General features: G+C 42.1%; 1 protein-coding gene across 3 annotated transcripts in view; it reads right to left on the bottom strand.

Moving 5' to 3' along the window:
* Positions 1 to 1,260: 1,260 nt before the first annotated feature.
* The window catches only part of ARHGEF26 (Rho guanine nucleotide exchange factor 26), an 80,150-nt gene continuing 69,111 nt past the window's right edge, over positions 1,261 to 12,299 (bottom strand). For all 3 annotated transcript variants that reach the window (XM_066622627.1, XM_066622629.1, XM_066622628.1), the window contains 3 exons: positions 6,222 to 6,289; positions 5,183 to 5,287; positions 1,261 to 4,373 (listed from right to left, as the gene is read on the bottom strand). In XM_066622627.1, the coding sequence (XP_066478724.1) occupies positions 4,231 to 4,373; positions 5,183 to 5,287; positions 6,222 to 6,289 (316 nt within the window). In that variant the 3' untranslated portion in view covers positions 1,261 to 4,230. The remainder of the gene's footprint in view (positions 4,374 to 5,182; positions 5,288 to 6,221; positions 6,290 to 12,299) is intronic.

Here is a 12,299-nt window from a genome sequence, read left to right as displayed (position 1 = left end):
CCATTCATTCATATACATTCATCTTTAATACGATGAATACGTACATTCATGTAAACTTATGTAAATTTACTCAAACTTTAAATGTAAATTTTTTTCCCCTGGCCCCCAAAACAGTGTCAGAGAGATGATGTGGCCATCCTGCCAAAAACTTTGGACACCCCTGTTCTAGAACATCAGTGTGGGAATGGGGCTTGCTAGCATGCTCTTACTGTCCTTGCACAGATTCATTCTGTAATCTCTGAAAGGGCCATTCTCTGCCCCCCAGTTTCTGTCCTTTATCGAAGACATCGATAGCTCACTAATTCAGTGCTCTTGGTCAGATAAAACATTTCCTATCCAATGCGGTGAAATGACAAGTATGTTTGGTGAGGGACAGGCCTGCAACAATAGCAGGTCTGTCAGAGTAACTTGGTCTAAATGCCATACCAGCAAATTCCCAAACTGTGGTTGTGACGCTGTCACACTGCAAAGCATTACAGAGAGCCTCTGGAGACTCGTTCTGAATGCACCAGGCCTGCGAACCACTCCATTGGCCTACGCAGACCTCCAAATGCCCTGCAGGAGAGACTTCTGGTTTGCTTCTGCAAAGCATTCTGGGGTCCATGGAGGCAAATGGGTCGCAGGACCAGACCAGCCCAGAAGCAGTTTCTGGAAGCACCTAGAACCTTGTGGTGCTGCAGAACATCGTGGTGTGACAGGTGTGACCCACCAGGACTAGGTGGGTCATGGCACTAAAAAGTTTGGGAACCCCCGTACTATACTATTGAAAAGGAAATATTCGCATGTTTAAAAAAGTAGGCAGATGATTATTCTGTGTCTATTTTGTTTCTGAAGTGATCTGGCTCTGCTCAGACACAGTAGAATCTGTAGGTTTCAGTATAAATTTACCTGCCTGGTTATGTGGCTGTGTCCTGTTAAAAGAAAGGGTCATTTACTGTTGGATTCTTCATAGCATGCCCTGCAGCAATTTGAGGAAAACCTCAAAAGCCATAGGCAAAATTTATCAAACATTTGCAATGCAATAGGAAAATAAACCTCTGAATGAACAAGTAGTTAAAAATAAATAGTGCCTGCAGACAATATTTTTGACTTCTTTTCATCATTAGTACTATTTCGATCTTCCAAATGTTGCAGGAATGAATGTCAATCACAGCTTCTTGTATGGTAGGAGAAGCAGTAGCCTTGCACCATAGGAGTTGAAAGTACTATTTTGACAGTGATACATGAAAACACTTTAGCTGTCTCACTAGTGGAGACATTCGAACATTTTATTGAGATGCTGTGTTAGTGAGGGGCAATGCAAGGGTACCCTGTGGAGTGGTAGAGAAATGATATTACTGGAATGTTATGTAGTATGCAATATTAAAACAGAATTGAATAGTTAGAAGCTGCCTAACCTCATTTCCAGTTGCATGTATGGTATGTATACAAAACATCTAGTAATACTTTTATTAACAAGCATACACTGCATCTGTTGTAGCCAAGTCAGGACCAATGAAGTTGCAGAAAATAGACTGGTCAATTGCCCCAACCAATCCTGACCTTTTTGTGTTAATACATTAAAACTGATCAACTAAGCTTGACCAGTTTTAATGTATAGAGACCCAGTATGTGTTGGTAACTTGATTTATTATGGGCCAGGCTGAAAGCTGGTGCACACCTTATATTCACTAACAAAAAACCAAAAGTAGCCCTGCTGCTACAGCAGATGTCCCATGTTGCAGTTGTGATGTGTAGATAGCGTTGTAATCTATATCATTGCAGTAGCGGACACAAATGCATGTGTAGAGCGGCCCACTGCAAAACATTATAAATGGATCAATCTTCCAATTTGTGGTAGTGAATTCACAACTCAAAGCTTTAATGTAAAAAGGAACCTGCAACTTTGCCTGCAAATCTAGCAGGGCTGTGTGGCTGACTTCTATGCCTGTTTGCATGGTTGATATACAGTAATGTGATCTTGTGCATAGACCCCTAATCTGGCTTTTGTTTGACTTCAGTTTAAAAACAAAACTGGTGCCACTGTCCCAACTCCTAGAGAGGCAATTTCTGTAGGTTCAAATGTGCAGCTGGTTGGGTTAGGGCCACTATTTAAATTCTGTATTTAAGTATTAAAACCTGCTGCAGGTGCATTTACATGTGAAAAGTGCCATTTATAATGTTTTGCGCACCACCCAAGGAACAGTTTGGATTGTTCCATAAGTTCGCACTAACTTCTGCATAATAAGATATTGTCTCATGGTAGCATCTCTCACTCTGTGCTATAACCAATATATGCTTCAGTTGAGAAGTACAGGTTTAATATAGGCTTTGAGTCCATTCAAATATTCATTGCATGCTCTATTATATATAAATAGTATAGTATACAAAGTCTTATCAGAGTGAAAAAAAATGCCACAAGTAAAATATTTTACCACCCTTTTCTTTGACTCCTGTGAAGTGGTGAGGCCAAGCAAGAAAAAAGTTGCTTGTAGTACACAATGTAAAAAAGTCGGATCTATTTACAAAAAAATGCACTGCAATTTAAATTGTATTTATACAATTACATTCTAATTTATAAAATTACAAATCACTTTCTATTTACATGGTGGTTTGACAACACAACTCCTCTCAAACTGCAAGGCAGAGGTTTATACTGTGCTGTTCAACAGCTGCTGTACTCCTGGCAGGCCGCTAGTGGGGAAGGAAAAGATGAGACCAGCCAATCACAATCCAGCTGAGAAACTTACCCATAACTTGAGACTAGCTGAAGATGGTGGGGTGCAATAGAATGACAAACCTAAAAGTGGCTGAATTCAGCCCACAGTAATATGCTTTCTCGAAACTGAGATGAATAAGCTTAAGAGTGCCTAATGTAGTGTTGGACTTTCCGTAGCCAACACCACTGACAGGCTTTTCTGAGTGGTTCCAGCTTCTCTACAATCTGTTTCATCTAGGTGGACAAAGAAGCAGCTAGGAGATGCTATTAGAGGAGTGGTATTCCCCACTGGCTCTTTCTCCACCAGAACTGCTTCTGGAAGAAACTCCTGACAGCAGAAGCACTAGTGAGGATCCCACCCCAAGCAACAGACTTCTGGCAAAACAAACATGTTCAAGAACACAGCTGTTACACAGTAATCCAAAACACTTACTTGAAAGTACAGTGATAGTCCCAGATATTTAGTTCTTGTAAATGTGTTTAAGACAGGAACTAAATAAATGTTAAAAGAGACATTGTAAGTTGTTCTAAGCACAATGTAGAACACACTATCCTGTTGTTGCTTTTTGTCACACCTTTGCCAACCAACATACTGTCAGTGATGACAGGTAGGTAATTCTTTCCCCCTCGCTAACACATTCTGTGTACCTGCTCTTTCTTGCTACTTGACTCGGGACACAGCTTGCTTTCACCATGGTGCACCTAAAATGCATGGGACTGAAGCAGACAAAGAAAAGCTACCAAGAATCTATGCAAAATACAGATATAGTACAGCTGATACAGGTGCATGTGTGTATGACACACAGGAACCATAGATGCAATCTAGTGAAAGCTGTACTTGGTACTGAATAATGTGTTTCAGTCCTGTTAGTGCCAGTGAGATCAGGACTGCAATCCTATGCATGTTTACTCAGAAGTCCCATTGTGTTCAAGGGGGCTAATTTCCAGCTAAGTGCACAGAACTGCAGTCTTAGATAGGTTTACTGTATTGTACCCTATGGCCACAATCCAACTCTAGCTGCATATCCAAAGATGCACACCCCCAGAAGATACATGTGCAGTAGCCTCCTTTCTGCACATGAATTTTCTTGCCTGGATTGAGGCAATTATGCAGAAATGAAAGGAACCTAAAGTAAAATGGAAGGCAAGATGAGAGGTCTTTAGAATCAATGTCTAAAACAGAGGATCAGCATGGTTAGGATCCAGGATGGATTACTTCACTGTAATAGCCATAGGGATAATTCTATCAGGAATTCTATACCAATGTAAAATTAACTTTTAATTAAGAATGACTAATTTAAAAAATTCAATCTGCTACTAGCTGAAATAAATTTCAGTTGCTACAACGTTTGAATGGAGAAGTTCCTATCTGAATGCAAATTCTTTGCAGTTGCTTCTAGTCATGATTGCATAGACTGAGACCACTTTGTCACATGCTGTAGGCTAGCTGTAAAGTGACCATCTGGAGGCGACTAAGAGATCACAGACCCCACTTAGTGCAAATTCTGAAGTACTTATATGGCAGTGAAAATCTAGACATTGGTTTCGAGGCCTAGCAAGCGTCCCATCCGTTCCATGTTCTTCTCAATTGTGGCTTGACATGTGATCTCCTTGGCGCATTCTGTTGGAAACCAGCCTCTCTCTCCATCACGCAAACGCTCTCCTTCATACCAACCTGCAACAAATTTATTTATTTAATTAAAAGATTTCTATCCCGCCTTTCCTCTGCTGAAGCAGATGCCCAGACAGACGAAACATAACAGATATCTTAACCTAAGTTGACACGAACCTTTCTGGATATGACCACAGGTCTCTCTAGTTTACAAATTAGTTTTCAATCATGAGCAGCTAGAGTCTTCCGATAATCCAACAGACACAGGATGTACAAAACAGCCCTTCTCCCCAAGCAACTGATATTCAGAGATATGCAGATTGTTTCAAATTCCCTGGTAGACAGAGGATGCTCCCAGCATCACCATCTGTTGCAAACTGATGCCTCAGCAGAAGTGGTGCTGCTGAAAGGGTGGCTCATGTAATAATTGGGCTCTCCCACACCTTGAAAACATGGGTCAAGGTTTGCATATTTTCTCTTCTATCATTTGCAGCTAATGACTTCCTAAGTGAGAAAAATGAGCTTATTTCTGGCCATCATTGGCTTAATGATATCACTTCCTAATGTCATCAGTTTAATGACATCATTTCTGGCCCTCAGCAGGTGCCATGAATGAATGTATGAAATTAGTTTGACACCCCTGGTTAGCTGATGGACAGCAACTGGCCCACGGCCACATAATGGGCTACATGGTTGAGTGGATTTCTGATCCTGGGTACTCCTGGTCTAAATACAACACACAAACCTACTGGCTCTGCCCCTCAGGAATAAACTGGCATGAAGACTATGATGCTGGATTATGGTCTTCTGTAGTTTATCCTTGATGTAGCTCATGGATATCTGTATATGTGACTGTGATAAAGTCCACTCACCATCATTAACTTTCTGAGAGACCAAAACGACATCAGCAGTTTGAAGGGACAGCTCATCCGATTGCTTGGCAGTGTATGTCCTGATGACTTCTACCTGGGTCAGTGCTGAGAAGAAATTGACATTCAATTGATGCAAAGGCAAGCATATGATAAGTTTATTGCTGCTCAGCTTATTTAACAACAACAACTAGGTATTTATATACCACCTTTCTGGTCATCGGATTACTCCTCTGACTTTATTCAAGGCGGTTTACATAGGCAGGCGTTTCTAAATCCCTCAAGGGGATTTTGATAATCACAGAGGTTCTCTTTCAAGAACCAACAACATTTCAGAATGGATCTTCCTGGTTTGGTCTCATTTCTGGCCTCCAGTTCTCCCACGCAGGCTGGTAATTATTTTCTGGTAATTAACTCACTTGATAAGAGGCAATGACTTATGGCCTTCAACTTGTAATGACTGTTTCACACATTCAGTGATAGTAACAGCTGAATTTATCACATAGAAAAAAACTTGAAGATGACAGAAAAACACACAATCGTGTCTCATTGATTTAAATGGCACTGGGATGTACCTAGCTGTTTCTGAACAGAGAGCTCTGGACTCTTCGGAAATTAGAGATTTCCGATATCCCCAGCCCAGAAACATGGAGTATTTCAGAAGAGGCAGAGAGCATGTTCAGGCGACTATTCACCAAGTGGTTCCATAAAACAAATGTGTACATAACCACTTTGAAAGATGGTTCTCTTTCATCCTCTGAAGTACAACAAAACCACAAAGAATAACCTTGAATTGTACCTAAAACACAAAAAGAGCTAGTAAAAGTGCAATACTTTATACCAGCCAACTCTCAAGAAAATCATTTTTTTAAGGACGTACTAACTTCCTTTTTGCGGAAAAATTCAGAGGTAATTTAGACCATTCTCAATACACATACCAGTCTTACTTTAACGTTCAACATTTGTGGGAAACGACCACAAAAGGGAAGTGCATTTATATCTCACATCCATGTCCTCAAGCACCATCTCATTTCTCACTTACTGGTTCTGTCTGTGCTCTGTCTATCACTGCTCTGCCCAAGTGCGGTAATCCAACGAGCCCGTTCATTCCTGCAGCAGAGAAAGGAAAACAAAGAGATCCTTCAGGCAACTGGCATTTAGGTTTTACTGTGCTCACTGAATTGAAATTTTAGTGCACTGTTACAGAAAAATATTTTTCTTTTTCTCTTTGAAGGACCCCATTTTATCTATCAATAAGTAGGGGGCAATTCCCTGTTTGTGCATCAGTGCAAACTACTAGTCAGGTTTTGCAACTCATCTGTCCTCACACTCTTGACACATATATCAGCATGCAGAACTTAGGCAGCTAACCAGTGTCTTGCTTCGGGCTAGCAGTGATGAACTATGGGACTCTACACTTCAAGCTCCATACCAACCACCGACTGGCTCTCCTATACAGCTTCTTTATTAGAGTTGCTTTGATTGCTGTTAACTAAAAATGGGTGCAATGCATTTCTTCTGTATCCAGAAGATGGGAACTGATAAATGAGTGATGAGGAAGAGGATTAGCCAACAAGTTAAGGAGATTGACCAGAACAAGAAGTTAACTTCCTGTTAGGGTTCAATCTAGTTTTTTCAAGCACTCAGGATGCCTACACCCTACCTCCATGTCACTGTAACCTTGTATGCTTATAGCGATCTGTAAAAGGAAGAACATTTTCACAAAAGAAAATATTTCTTTACTCAGCGTGTGGTTGCTCTGTGGAACTCTTTGCCACAGGATGTGGTGATAGCGACTGGCCTGGACGCCTTTAAAAGGGGATTGGACAAGTTTCTGGAGGAAAAATCCATTACGGGGTACAAGCCATGATGTGTATGCGCAACCTCCTGATTTTAGAAAAGTGTTATGTCAGAATGCCAGATGCAAGGGAGGGCACCAGGATGAGGTCTCTTGTTATCTGCTGTGCTCCCTGGGGCATTAGGTGGGCCGCTGTGAGATACAGGAAGCTGGACTAGATGGACCTATGGCCTGATCCAGTGGGGCTCTTCTTATGTTCTTACAGTAGTAAGGATCTAAACAAAGTTAACGGGCATAGGGATTCACAGAGATAGGGTTCCCCCGTATTTTCTGTTTCTGTATCCATGGGTGCCCTGGAATGGGCAATGTGAAGATGAGGAAAGGGCTAGAGTGCCTCCACTTTTGTCCTCCACACTCTGCTCTTTCCTGCACTGCCTTCTGCCACATTCCCCCTTTTCTTTCTTTTTGAAATCAGGTAATGGAAAGAGGAGCAGGAGTGGTGGTGGCATGCTATTCCACTAGAGAGCAGCTGGGCAAGGGATGGGGTAGCTAGAGGCACCTGGTAAAGGAGGTAGTGGGGGGGTAGAATGGGTACCCTGGCTATCTGCTAAAGGAGGTACCCGGGCGGGGGCACAAGGATAAGATGCAGAGGCAGGGTGGTGCTCATTATCTTCTACACCAGTGATTTCAACCTGAGTGCTGCAGCATATTGGTGCGCCACAAGGATCTGAAGGGGTGCCATGGGAGTTTCAGAGAGTCATTTATTAGTAGAGCCATTGGGAGATGTGAGCTCCCCACCAGCAGAATGGTATGCTTGTCAGTTGTCAAAAAACTAATGGTGTGACTTAACAGTTTTAGTGTCTTGACAGTGTGGTGCGAGATGAAAACGACTGAAAATCACCATTCTAGGTGAGGCCAACATCTCACCTTATAGGGCTCTGCTGCCCCCCCCCCCATGGACTTTCATCAGAGGACAATTGGATATTAAAAGTTTGAACAGTTATAGGAGCGGTTTTCTGAGATTATTTTTCATATTTTTCTACCACTGCAGTCTTTTAGCAGCTGGCTGCTATGATCAGAAAGAAATATTTAAAAGTATTGTGAAATACTCCAGACAGGATTTTTTTTTTTTAATTGGGGGGGAGAATGACAAACTTTCTGGGCAAGACTACATGTGAGCTTTTGTGCAGATAACCCCTTCAGCCTTCCAGTTTCCATGGAGACAGATACAAACTATGGGCTTTGTAGAAAGCTGCTTGAATGTGAATGGCATCCCAGTGAAAGGAATTCTCTTTCATTGGGATTTGCACCAGTGAGAACAAGATGTTTCTTGTTTCTGTTGTCTAAAGCTGAACACAATCTGAAACTGGCCCAGCCAAATAAGGCTGACCCTCCTCCAAAACTTCAGTTTCCCCCCAAGCAAACAAAATTTTAAACACAGTTTCCATGGCTTTATCATGTCTTGTACTGAATACATGAGCTACAATGCTTGGTTAAGAAAAAAAATATTGCACACAAAACAGCAACAACAAGCAACAAAATCGTTGGCAATTTTTATCACTACAGTAGTGAATTTTATCGCTTACCATGAGCCTGTGCTCATCTCTGTGCTAAATCTCTATCTGGGGCACTACAGAACCAGTTAGTCAAACTGCTACCTGAGTCTATATGGCTAGCTTGTGTCAACCAATATTCTAAAGAAAGAAAGAAAGGTACCACAGGTCTCTTTCTCGGTTGGGTTTAATGAAAAGTTCTGGCCACCAGGTGCTAAATCCCCTAGGCTGGTATTTCCCAAACTGTGGGTCGGGACCCACTAGGTGGGTTGCAAGCCAATTTTAGGTAGGTCCCCATTCATTTCAATGTGTATTTTATTTTTACTATATTAGGCTTGATGCTACCATGGTATGTGAGTGCACTGGAGGAAATGTTACAGACCTGCACTTTTAACAGGCTACTTACTATGTATATGCCTGTTACAATGATAGTCAATGGGGCTTACTCCTGGGTAACTGTGGATAAGATTGCAGTTTTGGGATGTTTAGGGAATTTTTTTTTTTAAAGATCAGCAACTGCTTGGTAGGGTTAGGAGGATTCTTAATTTTACATAAATTTTTAAACTCATACTTACTGCAAACTTTTAATTTTAATTTGAGGTAACAGCCTCAGATATTAAAAAGCTTATTAGTGGCCTCAGTGTAGGAAAGGCTGCCAGGCCAGACAGTCTACCCTCCAACCTGTTAAAATTGGATCCGGATTGGTGGGATCCATTTCTAGCAGATCTGTTCACTCAGGCGGACAGGTCAGGAATTATGCCTGCATCCTGGACAAAATCTATTTTGGTTCCACTACACAAAAAAGGTGACATAAGATCCCCATAAAATTTTCGACCAATAAGCCTTTTGTCAGTGGTAGCCAAGATGTACTCCAAACACTTGCGAGACAAGCTTTTAGGTTGGTTATTACAGAATAATGTTATAGGCTCTGAGCAGGCTGGGTTTCCAGCAGGGAAGTCAACCTTAAATAATTGTCTAATTCTGTCTCATCTTGCAACAAAGCATGCCTCACAGCAAAATTCACATCTATATGCAGCTTTTTTAGATCTTAAAGGTGCATTTGATTTGGTGGATCGGGAGAATTTGTGGGGCAAGCTAACTAAAATGGGACAGAAGTTTGATTTTTTTGATACAGAGACTTCACTCTGGCACCTCTGATCGTATCAAGTTGTCCTCGTGCGGCGATTTGTCTGGGGAGGTTTCCCTGAATAAGGGAGCAAAGCAGGGTTGTGTGCTTGCCCCCCTCCCTGTTTAATTTATATGTTAATGATTTCGCCACCCACTTGCATGAGGTTGACACTCACTGCCCTAAACTTGGCTCCATAAAAGTCCCTGTACTGCTCTATGCAGATGATATGGTTCTGCTCTTCCGAACCAGAATTGGTTTATGGCACCTCGTTCAATCTAGTTTTACCTATTTTGAACAGAACAAGCTCTCTTTAAACTGCGAAAAGTCCAAAATCATGGTATTTGGTCGGTCATGTAAACCCTAACTCTGGACTTTTAATGGCAAAGTGAACAAGCAAGTAAAGGAATTCAGGTATTTGGGTATTCTGTTTCATTACAGACTCTCTTGGAGTCCGCACCGGCAGGCGAGGATTCAGGTTGCAAAATTGTCTACACAGGCTATTGCACGCTTTTTCTATGCATGGGGCAATTCTTACATCCCTTCTGCCCTGCAAATTTTTAACACTAAGGTTAAGACCCAAATTTTATACAGAATACCTATCTGGATATCTGCATTTGGTGCCAGCTTTGAGAGGATCCAGTCATGGTTTTTACATAAAATATTTGCCCTACCACGCTGCGTTCCATACGCAGTATTATGTTTGGAAGCAGGCCAGCACAAATTAGAAACCATGGCCAGGGTTAGTTTCTGCAAATTCTGGTTAAGGGTTTGCTACACATCTGAGCAGGATATTCTGCTCAGAGGTTATTAACTGACCCAACACTCTCCCCGGGCCTGTCATTGTTTCTCAAAAAGGTTCAGGCCATAGGTCTCTCAGCAGATCTGTTAGGAGCCCTCTGTCCAGAGCTGGCATTTAAAACACTGAAATCCCGATTGGAGGATAGAGAGCGGCAAGAGCTGTTTGCAGCCGCATCCACCACCTGTTCACCTCTCCAGTTTTCACTTTTTCCAATCCTGGATAAATGGCCTGCTTACTTATACTTCCTATTCAACTCACAGGAATGGACAGCTTTCTCACTGGCACGCTGCAATGTCATGCCATCTAATTTTACTTCGGGGAGATTCATTGGCCTGAGTGTGCAAGCAAGGGTATGTGGTTGCAGCTCTCTGGACATTGAATCTCTTCCGCATATGATCCTAACTTGCAAACAGTTTGACGATCTGCGTTCACAGTTGCTCAAGTTGCTTTTATCCTACGTACGTGGGTCAGAGGACCCTGTGTTATGTTATCTGCTATTAGGAAAGGATGAGGTATGTACACGCCAGGTGGCAAAATTTCTTTATTTAATTTTGAGGAGGTGCGGTATAAGTGAGTAAGGGCGATGTACTGGTTTGATTTATGGGGGCTGTTTTAGGTATTGTTTAACTGAGTTGGCTTGGTCATGTCGTGAGAATGGATGATGGCCGGATCCAAAGGATTTCCTCTATGGAGAACTCGTGCAAGGAAAGCGCCCTACAGGTAGATCTGAAGGCCTTAGGAGTGGACCTCAACAGGTGGGAAACCCTGGCCTCTGAGCGGCCCACTAGGAGGCAGGCTGTGCAGCATGCACGGCCTTTCCCAGTTTGAAGAGACACTTGGCCAACAGTCTGAGGCAAAGAGGCAAAGAAGGAAGGGCCATAGCCAGGGAGACAGACCAGGGACAGACTGCACTTGCTCCCAGTGTGGAAGGGATTGTCACTCCTGAATTGGCCTTTTCAGCCACACTAGACGCTATTCCAGAACCACCATTCAGAGCGCGATACCATAGTCTTTCGAGACTGAAGGTTGCCTACAGTATTGTTCGATGTTTTCATGTTTTATTTTATGCCAATAAAAGGTTCCTGAATCTGAACTTACTGCAAACTTTTAATTTACTTAATTGATTGATTGATTTGGATGTTAAATTTTCCTGCTTGATGGTATCATTTCCGGCCATGACATCACTTCCATGTTAAGGACATCACTTCTGGTGGGTCCCAAAAGATTGTCATTCTAAAATGTGGGTCCCAGTGCTAAAAAGTTTAAGTACCACTGCCCTAGACTACAAACTAGACAGAACATGATAGGTCTGTGATTGGACTTCTATGCAATTTTTTTATCTATCTGCAGTGACACGAGACACAAATTCAATCAGGGCTATGGGACAGTGAGCAATGGGGACAAAACCCGTTCCCTCACACCAAGGTCTCAATCCAAATGACCCTCATCATTAGCCACAGAGAGAAAAACATAAATACACAATATGGGAAAGGCTTAGACTCTTCCCTATAACTTGCCAAGGCCCCAGTTCAAACCAGAGCCCCTTACAGCAGCTTTAGACGAAGAAAACGTTACTGCGCAATCTAGGCATGGAACTCCCACAGAGTTTGGGTCTAGGATTACGCATTCTCTCAAGTGTAAATTCATTAACATTTGCAATGAAAATGACAGAAACTAAAGGTTTCTCCTCCCAATTTCTGGTACAACCTGAGGCCACCCACACATGATAGGATGTGGAATTAGACCACAATTTTTTTTTTAAACAAAGCTATGTATATTTCTGTTCACTTTCTGGGCCTCCCTCATGGTTAGGTTCTCCTTTCTGTATAAATAGTTCAACA

The sequence above is a fragment of the Tiliqua scincoides genome, chromosome 3, assembly GCF_035046505.1.
Source record: "Tiliqua scincoides isolate rTilSci1 chromosome 3, rTilSci1.hap2, whole genome shotgun sequence".
Classification (NCBI taxonomy): Eukaryota; Metazoa; Chordata; class Lepidosauria; order Squamata; family Scincidae; genus Tiliqua; species Tiliqua scincoides.
Note: the sequence above shows the minus strand (reverse complement) of the source record. Positions and strands in the feature narration are given on the sequence as shown.